Raw genomic sequence first — 18,029 nt, 5'->3', positions numbered from 1 at the left:
AGACTTTCACTTGCTCAATTCTGGATCCAACCCATTATAACTTTTTCTCAATAGCAATTCAATGAGGACACAACAACAGATACCTAAATAGTAATCTTATCTTAAGAAGACTGTCCAATGAAACAAATTAATCAATCATTGCCATTCCACAGCCAATAAATCATAAACTTCTGTTTTTACATACAATTATATTTATCTAGTAGCTTTAGGGTAATACCTTTTATATACGTTTTCTTTAAAATTGTATCATAATTCAAAACCAGCACACTGGAAACAAAATAAAGAAAACAGGATATGACACCTACATATAATTTTTAATATGAGATTATAATATTACTAGCAAGCCATTATATATTTTTCAGATTTGAACCAATACTTTCCCAGATTCACACATTTTAACTTAAAATGACAATCTCTGTTTCACTCTAATTTCAGCTATTAGAAACCACAATGTTGAAGTTTGAAGAATTAAATTACTATACTTCCTTACATGATTTGGACTCTGGTGATGGAGGAGAAATGTTGGATACAGCAAGGTCACTCTTTGATTTTTTAGGCTTCTTTGCATTTGTCTGCCAGGGTTTATCGTAACTTCTAAAATCCCTTCTTGTTCCCTTGCTTTCTGCTGGAAAAAAATAAGATTGTATTTGGCAATTTTAATGGTACTTATTTTGCATAAACCGTTTGTATAAAAACGCCATAACAATATTATACAAATAATATAAATAATATCAACTAATTGTATACACTGTAAGGATGATGAGGGTCTTATTAAAGAGCCGCATATTTCTCCATTATGAACAAGAGCTTAAATTCCATGAAAGTTTAATTCTGTTTTGTTTTGTTGTTTAGGTGATGATATATTTCCAGAAAGAGTGCTGTAACTTTGTTGGGTGTTGTTCAGAACAACCAGTGCTATACCAGACTATATTTACATAGTCACTTTTTGATGCTGATATACAAAATATACCCTGATAAGTATGTAGGTGAAGTACAGAACACTACAGAAGAAGCAAATCATACCATCAACATGTAAACTGTTGGCTTGTGGCCAAGGAGGATTCATGCCTTGAAATTTCAAAAATAGTCCTGGACCAAACCATAAAAATCCAGTCTTAAAATTATTCTTAAATGCATATTTAGAGAATTATCATACGGACCTCCTCAAAAATGGTTGCATTAAATTCCTCTATTCAAGAGCAACTACTATAATTTAAGGGCTTCTCTACATTAAGGAAAAATCAACTTCATCTTCTGGAGTCTATGCAGGTTTATAATGGGCACAATATACATGCTCCCCACCCTCACCCTTGTTTTACCTGGTTCCTTTGTGGGCACATTCCATATATTTTATTTATACAGCCAGTAGATGCTGCTGCATGATTTCTGAGATAAATTACATCTTTGATGGAGGTTTTTGGCAGGTTTTATTTGTTACTGGATTTTTGATGCTTTTTAAAATGGTGGAATAAATCTAAAAAACGCAGAGAAAGGCACCGAAGGTTGATGATGTCATGAAAAGGACTTGCAGGCTTCTGTGAGTGAACAATCAGGAACGCACGATAAATGTGATGTGTAAAAATGTCCAAAATCTGTGTAAGAAGGAAAACCTAGAAAAGCTTAGGGACTGTGAAGAAACACTGTATTTTCATGCATTTGGTTATGATAAGTAGTATTGCATTCTGAGAGTAACCTCTTAGTGAGTTCATAATATAAACAAGTAGGCCAGAAGCCTCACATTACTACTGTGGATTGGGCATAAGACAGCTGTGGATGCCTTGGTTATAGTTGCTATGGAAGGGAGGCTTCAAGCTGACAGTTCCAAAATGACTAGGGGGAGAAGCTGCCTACATTCATATAAGATACTAGTTAGATAGTAAAGTACAATTTGGAGTGGTCAAGATGTCAACAAATTTGATTCGTAGTTAGAAGACCGATAAAGATTGATCAGAGGTTCTGGCCAAGATCTACTCATTTTTTTAAAGGTCAGTTGGTGGTTGACAGTTGGACACACTTGGTGGTCAATTGGAAGAACAAAGCAAAAAAAGGAGCAAGCCTTCCTGTCTGAGAAAATCCTGCTGGGAGAAGACCTGGAGGCCGGAGATAGTGGCTGAAGAGAACAGCGCACCATGTTGTGATGTTGTAGTAAACCTTTAAGCAGGCAGCAGAACTTAGAAGGTTCTAATATTGGACTGAGCAGCGGGAACTTCAGCAAACAGTCCTTAAAATGTCTGAATTATCCTAGAAGCCAGAAGCAGTCTTTGAGGTTTACAATGGGCACAATATGGGCTTCTCCCTTGTTTCTTCCGGTTCCTTTGTAGGCACATGCCATATGTATCATTTATACAGCCAGTAGATGACATTGCGAGATACTTAAAATAAAGCATGATTCTTGAATTACACTACCTCTTTGATAGTGTTTTTTGGCAGGTTTTGTTACTTCAAGCTTGAAGCAGAGGAAAAACGATTCAAAAGGAAAGTGTTTCACCCCAGGGACAAACCATACATTACATAGGAAATGCACGAACAGTCTCTCAACTGTTTTTTATTTTATATTTTAACTGAAAAGCATACAGAAGGGGCTGCCATGTTGAGCAGAGCAGCAAAAAAAGGGCTGCTTAACCCTTTCCTTCCCTGCTCCCCAAGTTTTTTTTCCCTTTCAGGGGAAACCACCAGCAGGTACAGAAAAAAAGGAAACCCAGTGAAGGAGTGAAAAACAAGCCGAAGGCAGGGACAGAACCAAGGATGTCTTCTGCAAAGTATTGTTTCTATAAAAAGGTTTAATAAAAGTGCCTATGAGTTTTGGACGCGAATGCGTCTTTCCTCAGGGCTTACCTGAAAACAAAGAAATCTTTTGTAACAAAATATTTACAATAGAAAGAATTTTCCAAGCAACTATGCATTGAAATACATAATATCTTGATAGAAAACAGTTTAAAACAATAAGTATAATGAGACATACAAATTAAACACGTCGTTATTTAGCCTGTAAGTGAGACAGCAAAGAATCATCTATGTTACATAAATAGAATTCTGTACTTATTTTTAACAAGGTTTTTTGCAGTTGTATGCTCCGTGAAGTCAAGGGCTTGACTGGTACAGAAAGATGTGAAATATATGGAGAAGAGACCTTAACAACTAGGTAGGAACAGCTGTTTATTATAACATTGTTGATAGTTCCAAGGATTCATCGAGGCCAGAGGGGCTGATAGTATTCCGCCTAATCATCCATCTGGCCTCTCTCTCTAAAAGGATCCTATCAGATTTATTCTTTATTGTTTCTATAACCCAGAAGGATATCTTTTAATTTGTGTGATTTCTCTTTCCAATGGTGAACAAGTGGTGCTCCTTCTATTCTACATTTGATCTTGCTAATATGCTCCCCTATCCTGGTTTTAACACTTCTTGTAGTTTTGCCAATATATAGCTTTTCAAAGGGACAGATTATGCCATATACCACAAATGCAGTGTTGCACGTGGTAAAATCTTTCAAAGAATACTCTCTGTTATCTATTGGATTCACAAAGTGTTTTAATTTGAGAGAGTGACTGCAGTATTTACAGTGTCCACATGGAAAATGTCCTACAGGTGGATCTAATCCTGGTAGAAGGGACTACGTACTCAAGGTGGTAGTTGTTTTAGCTGTGTTACTCCTAATTATATGATCCCCTAATACTTTGTGTTCTTTTGTATGCAATATGGGGTTTCTCATGGCACCCCATTACATCTTTTACTAAAAACCAGTATTTATTTATAGAGCATCTTAAAGAAGTGCTGATATTGTTGAATGGTAAACTGCATATCAATCTGTTATTAATCTTCTTTGGTTTAGACCTCAAAAGGGTGCTTCTATCCATATTATCTTCCCTTGGCTCTTAATATGCACTTTTCTGAGTATCCTCTCTGTAAACACTGCTGTTGTAAGGTCCGGAACCACCAGCAGATCACATATCTTTTCATCCAACATGTGAGCAATTTAGAAGGGGCAAACAAAGGGCAGCAGGGGTAAGGTTTAAACATCCCTTCCCCACCATCCCTCCACTTAAACAGGCAACCTCCCACAGCGACTTTGAAGTAAAGTACAAACATTTGACACTGTTCATGTATCTAATGAGGAACTAGTTGGCTCTGAATGAAACTTCGGAAAACACTTCATACATACTGTATGATGTAGGCTCTAGTCCACAAAATGTATGGAATTGTTGTCCCTCAAACAGGGTTAGCAGGTCCTTGCCCCGGCACATATATCCCAATCAAGCACACAAGAGGTCGAAAATCTAACTTAGCCAAGTTTAGATTTTGCCTGGAGCCCACATTGTGTACTTGTTTTCGATGAGAGGTGAAGACGTTTTTATTCTCCCAAACATTTTAGTTTTTCAGTTTGTTTTATATCTGGTACTAAGGACATAACAACATAAGAAGAGCCATGCTGGATCAGACCAAGGGTCCATCTAGTCCAGCACTCTGTTCACACAGCGGCCAACCAGGTATTACATTTTAAATTTTAAATTTTTGCACTGTAGCTAGTTTGTTTGGTTATTATTTTTATTGCAGTTTTAAACTTTTATATTGTATTTTATCATCTTGTATTTTATAGGTTTAATTGTTGTAAACTTCCCAGAGAGCTTGGACTATTGGGCAGTTTAAAAATGTAATAAATAAATAATACATTTGTTAGTTTTTAAGGTTCTACAAGATTCTTTGTTGTGTTTGCTTCTAAGTGTGGATCAGTCAGGTAAGAAACTTCTGAGCCTTCTATGTCATGAAGTTTTGACTCCAATGGATCCTATGATTTCTTTAACAATAAATAAAATAAAATAAAATGATAGCAAATAAATAATAAAATGAAAGAATGACAATATAGGGTATATATTTGGGAGTAGTAGGCTTTGGAGACCTAGGCCCTTTCTACACCTAAGGATTATCCCAGGAAAATGGAGGGATCATCCCTGCCTGCTCCTGTGATCCCCTGTGCATCATTTGGATGTACAGGGATGATCCCGGGACGATCCCTCTATTTTCCTGGGATAATCGATCCCAGGGGAAAAGGCAGGTGTAGAAACGGCCCTAGGTACAAATCCCCATTCAACAATGAAGCTTACAAGGTGACCTAAGCATGTCGGTCATGCTCAGCCAAACCTCCATTGAAAGTTTATTTATTCAGTTATTTATTTTTAAGGTTTTCTATGCTGCATTTCAGAACCAAAGCAGATTATTATGAAGTGAAAATGGGATGCCCCCATGTAAAAAGCCCTGAGTCCTCTGGAGGGTGGAATAAAATGAGATAAATACAGAAACAGTTTCATACACAATAATTGCTGGATTGTGCTCATTTAGGATTCTCCAATATGCAATCGTTGCTCTGCATACCTGAAATCTCACTTTCTGCCCAGAGAGCAGCAGATCCAGACAACGTCCTCTGAAGCTGGCTACGACTCCCCTGTTTGGACTGGAGATGGTCAATGAGAAATGGGATTGGATGATCAGGAGTCTCCGTTATCAGCTTGGTCATCAGTTCCTTTAAATCACCAAACCAAAGAACTGTTAGGTACATACTCTTAAAACCCGGCTTATATTGGCAGAAAATTTAAATATAATTAATAGTAATCATCATCCTATAATTAATCAAATCCTATTTTACAGGAGATACATATTTTTTTAATATTCTGCCCTGCTCACAAAAACCTTGGAAGAATTTGTGGCAAAACTACATGTTACAAAAACACCTCTTGGAACAAGTTACATTTTCCATGAGAATCTGGTGAGAGGCTGTGCTCTGGACCACATTGTTTTTCCTTCAAAATGAAAATGGCAGCATTAAGCTCCAAGGAACTCAATGGGATTTACTTCCAAATATAGACATGCATAGGATTGCAACAATATACCTCCTGGACCTTGCAGACACTATAGGGTATTGTGATTAACAAACATTTGAATGACTTCAAAGGCAAGTTTACACTTTTGTTCTTATTAATACTGCCCAATTCCTCTGCACACTTGACAATGACCTGCAGCTCCTGTTCATACAGACCTCTGTATGCACTGAGTTATATAGAGCACTGGATGACAGCCAATGAATTAAATAAACAATTTTAAACATACAGAAACTACTATATTGGATTCAGCAGCTTAGCTGGTGCAGCTGCAGATAATTTACAAGACAGTTTAATATACAGCAATATGAGCCTAAATAATCCGAAGAGGGTGTTCTAGTTTTGTAAGCTTTAGATGGCAAGTGAATACATGTGCAAAATAAATGGCAACAGGAGGATGTTCATTAATCTTTACCACCTTCATTGTGCTCAAAAGAACAAATAAGAACAAGTGTGATTGCTGTATTGATCTCTAGGCTACCTGGCAACTAATTTACTATTCCTCTCAAGTTTTTATTTTCTACTCCAACGTGGAAATAGAGCCAGTTCTTAACAGTCTACTGTCTAAAAACAGTATATATTTCCAGTTACCTTCTAAAATTACAAAATGTTATCTTTACTTTTCTCACCTGCTTCAGTTCTGTTGTCTTCTTTTCCCCTTGCCCAATCTAAATTTATATTGTAAGATTATCAGGGTACAAACTGGCTTTTCATTATTTTACTCTGTAAATATACATGAATAGCATAACAGAAATGATTACATAGGCACACATTGATATAACACAGCATTTTTACTAAAAGTTAGTATGCACATACAGAAGCATGAATGAATAAATACAATTTGAACTATTCCACCAGTAGCTCAGCTGGAAGGCCAGCTAACATCTGTCTCTATTTCTCTCCCCTGAACTATTAGCAGTCAATTCACCTGGCTGCAGCAGAGAGAGAAGGGATAGCAGAGCCTGCTCCATTGGTTTAGCTGAAAGACCAGCTGCCATTTGGCTCTTCTCAAGCCTGAACTGTCTCCGTTACATCTGGTCATTAAAAGAACAATTAAGAAGTAGTGCCTGAGTTAATTTTCATCCTGATCCCTTTACCCTTTTGTGTCTATTAGGCTGTAGCTAGACCTAAGGTTTATCCCAGGATCATCCCGGGTTCGTCCCTGCCTGAGCGCTGGATGCCCTGTGTGGCACTTAGATGAACAAGTTTGACCCCAGGACAATCCTGGGATAAACCTTAGGTCTAGCTATGGCCTTAGATTGTAAGCCTGTGGCAAAGAACTATTTTCTTCCAAAAACCAAGCTTAAGAGTCTTTACAACAACAAAATTATAGAGTAATTTACAGAAACATTTCATAGTGAAGGGGGAGTTGTATTTGAGTTAACCACAGCTTTCTGTGTCATATGAACCAGGAACTGCAGTTAACATCAACTATGGTTAATTTAAGGAACATGGTTTGAGAAACGATTATTACCTAAATGCAAAAGGAAAAGCTTCCAAACAACTCAGGCACTGAATGACAGACACATAATAGGGCCTTCCTACACCTAAGGATTATCCCAGGAAAATGGAGGGATCGTCCCTGTCTGCTCCCAGGCTCCCTCATGCTCAGGGATGATCCCAGGATGATCCAAGGAAAAAAGGCAGGTGTAGAAATGGCCTTAGAAGTAGCAACAGAGACTTTTCCTGCTTCTGTTTCCATGGCTTAGGGTAGACTGAGGCCTTAGCTAGACCTAAGGTTTATCCTGGGATCGTCCCAGGGTCATCTCTGTTCATGTAAATGATGCACAGGATATCCCAGGAGCAGGCAGGGATGACCCCAGGATGATCCCGGGATAAACCTTAGGTCTAACTAAGGCCTGAGACTGATTCCATCCACAAGTTCTCTGTGCATGCCAGAGAACTCAAGGAATGAAAGGAGCCCATTTCCCTCACCTGGCTTGAAGTGATAGAACTCTCCCTACTTCCATGTTCTCTGAAATGTATGGAAATTTTGGGAGAAGGGAACAAACATAAGAAGTTACCTATCAAACCAAAGGCCTATCTAGTCCATCATTCTTTTCCTATAGCAAATAACCAGATGCCTAAAGAAACCCGCAAGAAGGACATGACACAATAGCCCTCTCACACTGTTTTCCCCAACAACTGATATTCAAATACATACTGCCTCCAATACTGGAAGCAATATATAGCCATCATGACTAGTAGCCATTGATAGCTTTATCCTCCATGAATTTCTCTATTCCCCTTTTAAAGCCATCTAAGCTGGCAGCACTCACTACATTTTGGTGGAAGCAAATTTCAGAGTTTAACTGTGAGTTGTGTAAAGAAGAGCTTCTTTTTGTCTGTCCTGAGCCTCTCATGGTTCAACTTCATTGGATGACTTTGGGTTCTAACATCATGGGCCTTGCTAGACCTACCTTAAAATCCAGGCGTGTGGAGGGGCCAGCCCACGCTAAAAGTAGCGTGGGCTGTCACTCCTATCCACACGTCGACGCGACGGGGTAAAGGAAAGCCCCGTTGTGTCGGTCATTTTGTTTTACATCTTAAAGGGGCCATGTGCGCAGGAGCACACCAACGATAAAGGTAGGTTGTTGTTTTTTAAAAAAGGGTTCCCCACTCCCCCCTGCCCCCGATTTCCCGCCCTGGCTGTGATCCCCCCGCCTGCGATCTCCAATCCCCCCATCCCCCCTGGTTCCTTTTCCCCCCCATCTCCCCACCCTGCCCTAATGGCCGCAGCGCTCCACAGGAGCGCTGCGCATCGTCCGCCGCTTTTCCCGGCTACTCACGAGTAAATGCAGTAGCCAGGAAAAGTGGCGGGACGGGCTCAGCCCGAGACCGCGGGAAATACCAGGCCACAACCAGTGCCGGTTATCCCGGGTTGACCCCTGCCTAACCCCGGGATCCCCTGTGCATCATCTGGACGCACAGGGGCTGGCCCGGAGCTCGCACCAGGCTAAACCCTGGTCTAGCAACAGCCCATGAAAGAAGGAGAAAAATGTTTCCTTATCCACTTTCTCCATACCTTCCAGAATATACTTCTATCATGTCCCCCATCACTCACCTTCTTTCTTAGATAAAAAGGCACAAATGTTGTAAGCATACCTTAGAGGGCATTGTGCCAATCTCCTGATTATTTTGGTTTTCCTTTTCTGGACCTTGTCCAGCTCTACGGTATCCTTTTTGAAGTGATGTGCATGGTATTCTAAATGTGGTTGCACTCTCGATTTGTATAAAGGCAATATGATATTGGCAGTTTCATTTCTTATTCCATTTGTGATGATTCCCAGCATGAAATCCCCCCTCTTTTCTTTTCTTTTTTTAAATATAGCAGTTGCCCAGTGAGTTATACATCACAACCCTAATGAAAAGTTCTTACACTTTTTCCTGGGCTTCTAGGAGTAGGTAGTAGACAGAAAGAGACTGATTATTCGGCTGGCCACATAGTGACTATATTTATAGAACCCTGCATGTTTTAATTCAGAAGCCCTACTCTGTTTCTTAAGGGCAATTCATGAATGCTATTCAACACCTAATGATTGTGAATGTATGCATGAAGAACTTCTTCCACTGAAAAGTATTGTTTTTGAGGTCATATGAAAGTATAGTGTAGAATCTGTTTCACACACTTATTTATTTCATTCCAATAAGTCTTATATATTCATTTGAAGTATTTATATCCCATCTTGCAGTAAAATGTTCAAGGCAGCTGGCAATGCAAATTAGAATAAATAAAAGACAAAATCAATAATAAGCAATGACAGCTTAAAAAAAAAAGACAACAGTTTATAAAATAACTGAAAACCAAAGATTCCTGTGCCAACAGAACTAAAATGCATTTACCTTTTGATGTTGCCATCACTGAATAATTTGTATTATCTATGGGTAATACAAATCTTTTTAAAATTGTTGTAAACCGCCCAGAGAGCTTCAGTTATTGGGCGGTACAGAAATGAAATGAAATAAATACATAATGAAACATATCTGTATTACCCATAAATGTTTCTGTCCTGGATTATAAAATCTGCTACTTTCACATAATGGCTTTAAAATACATTTTTCCTTGAAAGCTTCCTTGAGTGCTCTACCAGCTATTCAATGCAAACCAATAGTCTAGTATTTTCGTGCTTGTCTTTGGATAAACAAAAATGAAAATGCCCTTAGCAGCCTATTAATTATAATGGAAATTACATGAAAGCTATAATTTGCCCATATCTACGTATCTGTCAGTCTATTAATTAAGAAGTGTTCTATCCTGCCTAGTAACTGACAGAAGGTAGTCATGTACCAGTTACAGTTTGTCTTTCCTTTTGCATAAGTGTGCTTTGTAAAGGTTTAAAAATCTGTCAGGCAACGATTTCATTATTTCAGTCACTTCTTCAAGTTATGGTATCGAAGTGTTTTTATGGCCTTACTTTGAAATCTAATATAGCAGTATTACCTTACTTTGGAGGGACTCAATCCCACCTCCAAGGAAACCTTATCAACTTTCACAATCCTATGCAATTGATAGAAAAGGCAACAACTCTCACAGCACACAGCAATATCACCATAAAACATCTCATAGGATTGCTCTTATTCTCACTCTCCCAACAACCATCTTAACATAATATTTCAATGTTCCATTACCATTTGGTTGGTTTATGTACCACTAAAGTTACATTTTTTATCATCTGAGACTGAAAGTTACAAATAACATTGGATATAAAACTGGATATTTTTCAGACTCGGCATACAAAATGTTCAGGGCAATCTTCTTGCTTTCTATCAATATCAACCTGGCAGCTTCACTGTTATCTGCTCTCATTCACATGTGAAGGATTTCCTTCTAATTGCTTACCTGTCCATTTATTATTCTGAATCACTATTTAATCTTCATCATCTTCCTCCATGTTTTTTTTTTCTTTTCTGGAAACCACCTCATTTTTAAAGGCACAGTACTATTTACCAAATTTCAGAATTGCCCCCTTTTACTGCTTTCACAAATGTGACATTTTGAATACTTTAATCTTGCCTCTTTTGATTTTTGTTATTTTCCAACACTCAAGATGCCCAACACAGGCCTACCAAAATCCACACCTTCCCACAAAGGCTTCACTTTTGCAAAGGGCTCCTGTACCGCCACTCTGCTTCCAAACTATTGAAATCAAATTCAACGTTTAATTTCCCTTTTTTAAATTATAAAATGGCATACCTCTGGTCTATGTACACTTTTTTATTGTTTTCAAGGTAACCAGATGCAGCCCCCTATAATGAGACAGAATGCAGCAGCTGCATTCCAGTGATTTTCTACAACCTGAGAAGCAGAGCAGTATGCTGTAGCTATTGGGCGGTATAAAAATGAAATAAATAAATATTGCATTTGCACACATGTACCCGTGCATGTGCACACACTCTTTCTCTGTGTGTGTTGTGCCAGTGAAGAACACAGTGGTGCGTTATGCTTGCTGCCTCTACCATCTGTCCTTATAAAAGAGAAAAACAGAAACAAAGCCCAAAGCACCCAGGTTGGGGTACTCCAATCCTTCTTCCCCTCTCGCTTTAAGGCAAGGGCATTTTTGAAGGTATCTGCCAATTCTGGCTTTCATAAAGCAGTAAAGTAGCACTGCACAGCAGAAACAGAACATAGCACTGGTGGCAGCTGCCAGTTGCCGGGCTTCCAGAAGGCAACAAGATAGCTTAAAGTGCAGCCAAAGTGTGTGTGTGTGCAGAGAAGGAAAAAGAGCAGGGAAAGGTAGAAGTAGACCTTGGTGAAGAACTCAAGATATAGTCACGACACGTATACCATTTCAACACAGTCAAGTAAATGTCCAGCCTGGGAACACCCTATTCCAACTAACATCAATCCATCCATTTTATTAAAAATGGAAGAAGATTAATACTATTTCAAATATGCTAATTATGGCATCAGTATTTTTCTTTCTGTAATCCCATAATTAAATATTTAGGATAATCTACTGTTGACAGGTTCTTAAAACATACCAATAAAATTATGTCAGCTTGAAAACAATTTTTTACTTCCATTAGATAGTGTAGCTGTTTTATATGTTTTGTATTTATTCCTGTACCATTTGTTGTATTTATATGGACACTGCAGTGTCCATGTAGTTAAGAGCAAAGAGTAGATTCATTAAACAAAAAACCTATGGTTTACAAAACAACGTTAAGGCTCTACAGTTTTCAACCAAGCACCAAAAAGCAGGGAAATTGGGAGTTAAGGCTCACAAGCCTTAATGCCACATCCCCCCTAAGGAGGCAGAAAGTGCAAGTGATATGCACATTCACACCTTTGGAGGGCACCAGGTGGGGGAAGGGCTGCTCTAAACAAAAAAAGAGAAGTAGGTGGCCCTAAATTGTTCATCAGTTTTCCACAACCCCACAGTCACCTCTGCATATCCTATTCTCCATCCTGTCCTCATGGTTTATCTGCTTTGGGAGAATGTGAATTTCACTTGCACTTCATGCCTCCTTAGGGAGGATGTGGCATTAAGGCTTGTGAGCCTTAACTCCCAATTTCCCTGCTTTTTGGTGCTTGGTAGAAAACTGTAGAGCATTAACATTGTTTTTTGTTTAATGAATTGTATTTTATTCTTTTAGCTTTTTGTAACATGGAACTTATTATTATTATTATTATTATTATTATTATTATTATTATTATTATTATTATATAAATTGTCTCAGAATTGAATTGCACATTAGAAATAAAACTTCATTAATTCTACAATAAGAAAACCAATAGCAATTCAGGTGAATATTGCAGACTTCTCTTCTCTTTAAGTGTTTCATTGATTTCCATTTTCATGAGGTTAAATCTAACTATCCTTTCCAGAATGTAGGTCCCTAGCTTGTTGGATGGGAGATAGGAAGACACAGAGGCTGTGATGCTGTTGAAGAAACAAGGAAGTTCTCCATACTGCAAAGTAGAAACCCTATAATAAAGTCCCAAGCCCAATTTTTAATGCATTTTACCATATTATCACAAAGACTACTGAGGGCCAAAACAGTCCTTGATGGGCGATGGGGAAGCGGGCCTTTAAATCCCTGGGTAAGGCATAACAACCTTACTTTAAATCTGTGTCTAGCAGCTAACAAAAGATGTAGCTGCTAGACGGAGATTTAAAGTAAGGTATGTTTTGGCCCTCAGAAGCAGTACCATGTATTCAGCCAGTATTGGAAAAACTGGGTGACTCAATCATGTGACTACTTTACCATGCATCCATACTCAGCCATCACTTCCTCAACACACATTTCAAGGTAGCATAAAGCTTAAATGACACATGATGGAGGCAAAACCATTTGTTTAAACCCAAGTGGTGTCCCAATCACTTATAAAGCAGAAGTAAAGGACAGATTTTTAGAGCAAAATCACAAACTACACCTGATGGAAGCTCGTTTGTTTACCATTTTTACATGGGAGTGGGAGGCGGAACCTTCTCTAAGCCTGCTGCTTACCTCTCTGAAGCCTCTCCCCACAGGGTTTTTCTCATCAAGAGTTTTGGTGAGAGAAGGAAGGAGGAGGGTTTAGCACCCCCATCTGAGCACCTTAAATCCCCCACCTCATGCTTTATGCATGATTGCAACAGACCTGGGCATGAACAAAGAGGTATGACACTATCAAGTGTAGTTTGAGCCAAACACAGCACTTAAAATTCTGCCCTGGCATAAAATGTTTGCAAGTGCTTGTCTGTTTACATTACAAACCAGGTCTATGGGGCTCTTAATGCAACATGCTAACCCACACTCAGTGGTTGAGTGTGGGTTGTGTCACGACTGCTCCCTTTGGGTCTCCTTTTTATCTCTTTCTATAAAGGATCCCTACCATGGACCGAGTTGGCATACTGCTGCTCACTAGTTCTGTGTTTCACTGACCCTTCTTAGCCCCACAGCAACCAGCCCAGCACTCTGTGCTCCACTCTATTCAACCTTTTACTTCACCACTGCCACCATATATCCCAGTACCTTATCTCAGGTACTTTAAGAATCCGATCCAGTTTATGAAACAAAAGAACTGTTATTTAACAATAAGTAAGTTCATGCAGTTTATCAATCTTGTGGTTTCATTGTTGCAATACCTGTTTGTTATAATACAGTATCTCATGTATCCTTGCCTACTCTAACCACTAGTCAAATCTATCTCCTCCTATTCCCTCTTTTCCCCAAAACAATAAAATACTGATCCTACTCTGATCTAACCCCTTCAGCAGACAGACTGGCTGAGTTCGGATGACACGCTAATCAACGGTTGACATCCATTTTGTTCCTATTACTCCACCCCCGCTGATTATCATGTCATCCGAACTCAGCCTCCCTCTTTCACTCCGTCAACTCTCCACACTCAACTCTCAACTGCTCCTAACTGCTAGCTGTCACTGCCCCTCAAACACTTGAATCTAACAGCATTTACTCCAACATTCCATTCACTCACTCCCCCTCCCAACAGAATTAACCATTTAGCATCCTTACCATTCAAAGTCCAATCAACATTTAGAGCATAAATAAATAGCAATAAACAGTGATACATCACAGGCTGTTTGCTGAACCATGCGTTAGCATGTTGTCCGAACATTTTTTGCAGGGTGGCTTGTTAACCATACAGTGCAGCTTATTTTTCTTGAACAAGCCAGCTTGAGAACCCATGATTTGTTTTTTGGGTTCTTCAGGATGTTTAACAAGGCACACTGCATGATTACCAAGCCACCATGCAGAAAATGTCCTGTATGTACATGACAATGGAATAACATGACAACGGAATCACAAGCGCTTCCTGTTTATATCCAGATTTTCTTGAAATTGCTTTGGTTCATCAGCAGCACAAGAAGCAAGAAAAGCAGAATATGGAGTACCTAAAAAAATGCACTTTTCATCAAAGCCAGAGGTGCCACTCAGCAAATGGCAGTGGCATGTTTCCCTCCCCTATCCAAGTTCTAGATGATCTCCTTGTGGAAAGCTACAACTACGCAATTGTGGAGGCTAGGAATAGCGCTGTAGCAATTTTATGAATTAGAAAGACAGGCTAGTTGTTCTGACTGGAGACAGTAGTGCCAAGGGGGAAAGAGAATGAATGGGGAGGGGGCAGCCCCATCCCCTGACCACATCACTGCCAGGTCACAGAGGCACACACAGGAGTTAACATGGAGGGATAGGGTGCACTGCAGTGGAACCATCTGGGAGCCACTTTAAGTGAAAAATGCAGACTAAAGAGACTATCACAAAATGTGGCTTCTCAAGAGGGAAGCTGCTGGTTGGCTGTGGATTGGCGATAATGTTGTGTGTCACAAAGGACTTCAATCTGCTCTCCCTCCACACTAAATTGCTGCTATAGATTGGTTCAGACAACATGCTAACCCACAGTTCAACAATAACCCACACTCAACCACTGAGTGTGGGTTAGCAAGTTGTATGAACAGCCCCAATGTCAGGTGATGTGAAGCAAGTATCTGCTGGCATAGCTGTTCAAATTCTGTAGCTGTCAAAAAGGTAGATAGCCTGATTTCTGTATAGGTGGCTAAGCAGGCAGCTGCTTCCAATAACACTACTAGATGCATCTTGATTCTAGGTATACTTCACAAATATCAAATAGATATTAAAAAGAAGGATTTAGAAGCATTCAAGCCTCTGCACCAACCCAAATAATAATTGAAATGAGAAACAGCAGCACTACATCTTTTCAGCACTGGGAAATGCTACATTACAAACAAAAAGGAAACCTCCAGCTGTATGCACAGTTTTCTCCTGTGAGCACACAAGACTCCTTCTTTCAATTCCAGCTCAAGTTTTTTAAAAGTGAAAGTTGCATGTGTTGTATGCCAGAAATAAAATACACCAGATAAAGAATGTGCACCTCAATCCAAAACAATGAACAAGTATAAACATTGTTTTTATGCGGACTCTGATACTGTCACTTTAAGTTATTTTAAATTGTTCTAATTCTTTTAGCTGATATGACAGGTTTATTGTATTCTTTGAATGTTCTGAAATACACTTGAATGCTATTTTGTAGTGGAAAGGCAGAGACTGCTATGGAGGCTCATCACTATGGAGGCTTGCAGGGGGGGAGGGGGAGACAGACCGCTTCAAATTGGCATTCCCCCTGGGAGGTATGCAACCCTATGCACAGCAGTGCGCACCACTAAACTGGGGCCTAATCTACACCAAGCAGGATATAGCACCATGAAAGCAGTATCTAAAAGGCAGGAGCCACACCAAGCAGGATACAGCACTATGAAACTGGTATTAAAGCAATATATGGTATGTGTCAATGGGCCCCAACAGCTGTCAGTGCACTTCAATACGGCTACAATGCAGTAGTGTGGCTCCTGCCTTTTATATACTGCTTTCATACCGCTTTCATACTGCAATATTCTGCTTGGTGTAGATCTGGCTTCAGTGGGACATAGGGCCAAACTAGACATGATGTTACATGCATCCTTTAATGTGCAGGTGTTTAAAAATGCAACCACTGGAGTTGGGCTGATAATTTTTGGGGGCACAGGAGGAAGGGCAGGGTGTTTAATCCTTACCCCCCTACTGTGGTCTTGTGGAAAATCTCTCCTCTGGAACTGCTATTTGCATTGGTAGGAAATCACCTGTTCCCCCCCCCTGTAACTGCTATTTGTAAAAAACCTGCATGTTAAATGCAAAGGCACATTTAATGCCATGTCTACTTTGGCCCCTACTTTGAATAAACATGCATAGGTTTGGGCTGCAAGGCTACTTACCTATGCATATTTACGTGAAACTAAATCTCACTGAAATCAATTGGACATACTTCTGAATAAGCATAGTTAGAATCAGACGTCCACAATAAGTTATTTTACACACATTTGAATTCTTAGAGATGTAAAATTTCCAGACATTTTGAAGCCATGGAAAAAACCCCGGTTTTTTTCCCTTTTTTTAAAAAAAAAAAAACTCGGAATTTTTTTTAAAAATGAAATAATGCAATATTATCACTTTTTACAGATTGAAAGTCACTTTGTTACTTTAGGAACAAAAAATGTAATTATGTCCAAGTTGATTTGGCATAAAATTACTACATTTTATTAAAAGTAGTGTATTCAAACAATTATTACAAATTTAATTTACTTTTTTTTACTTTTTTTTGGTAACAAATGGAGCTACAAGCTCCTGAATTGTTAGGAACACCTGAACTGTAAGGAATCTCTTTGGCTCTGCCAGTTTATGAGGAGCAGGCAAAAAATAATTTTAAAAAACTGAAGAAACCACCAACATTAATAACAAAGAAAATTATGTCTCCGCTAGTCCTCCAGTGTCAAGACATAAAGCCCCCATTTCCATAAAAAGAACTGAGAAAAATGTGGGGGGACCAAGATTCAATGAATATGCATGAAATTTAATCAGACTCATTTTCTGACCTATAGCTATCAGTATGAGTTTCAGTCTCTGCTTCCATGGAAGTGCCCCCTAGAGGCAGAAATGCATCTTCCTCTTGCATTTGAAAGTTGTAGTCTCAGTTTGCTACCTAGGACTTGCTTGTCTTTGGCGCACAGACATTGTAATAACCTGATACTGTACAGTTTTTAGAAATCATTTAGAGAAGTAAATATATGAACACCTTGTCTTAAACATTTTATTTATCATGTTAAAATAAAACATCCCGTAATCCATTTTTTCTTCATTTTTTTTTCAATTTTTTCAATTTTTTGGGAAAAAAACAAAAAAGGCTTCAGGAAAACCTGGAAAAAATGTTTTTTTTCCTAATTTTCCCAGTTTTTCCCCGGGCCTTCACATCTCTATTCTTGACTTTGAGCATGACTGGAATGCATAGTCTTCATTACCATACTGAACAACTCTAATCTTAGACATTTACCCAGCAGCCAAACCCTGTAGCCTTAACAATATGGATATTCATTTTCAGAGGAAAGTAAGATCTTACGTTGTATCAGCAGAATCTACATTTGGCAAAGGGGTGTATGCAGCAGGGAATCTTTAGTCAAAATTAATTGTATTGATTTAGCCATGAGGAAAGATAATTTCATATATAATTGTTGATCTGATTCTTATAATTCCCTTCCATCAAAGGTGGGGAATACTAATTCTGCTTTTCCATAATACATGACTTACAATAAACACAGAAGCAAATCTGTAAGTTAGCTATTTGGCAGCGATATAATAACCCTGAAAAATAGTATCCCT

General features: G+C 38.9%; 1 protein-coding gene across 1 annotated transcript in view; it reads right to left on the bottom strand.

Annotated features, from left to right (window-relative positions):
• Positions 1 to 18,029, bottom strand: part of C7H8orf34 (chromosome 7 C8orf34 homolog) — a 113,550-nt gene that overhangs the window by 83,484 nt on the left and 12,037 nt on the right. The window contains exons 3-4 of the mRNA XM_063130818.1: positions 5,371 to 5,518; positions 491 to 622 (exon numbers count right to left, since the gene is read on the bottom strand). Of these exons, the coding sequence (XP_062986888.1) occupies positions 491 to 622; positions 5,371 to 5,518 (280 nt within the window). The remainder of the gene's footprint in view (positions 1 to 490; positions 623 to 5,370; positions 5,519 to 18,029) is intronic.

Source organism: Elgaria multicarinata, chromosome 7 (genome assembly GCF_023053635.1).
Source record: "Elgaria multicarinata webbii isolate HBS135686 ecotype San Diego chromosome 7, rElgMul1.1.pri, whole genome shotgun sequence".
Lineage (NCBI taxonomy): Eukaryota > Metazoa > Chordata > Lepidosauria > Squamata > Anguidae > Elgaria > Elgaria multicarinata.
The sequence above is the reverse complement of the archived record's forward strand: the minus strand, read 5'-3'. Positions and strand labels throughout refer to the sequence as shown.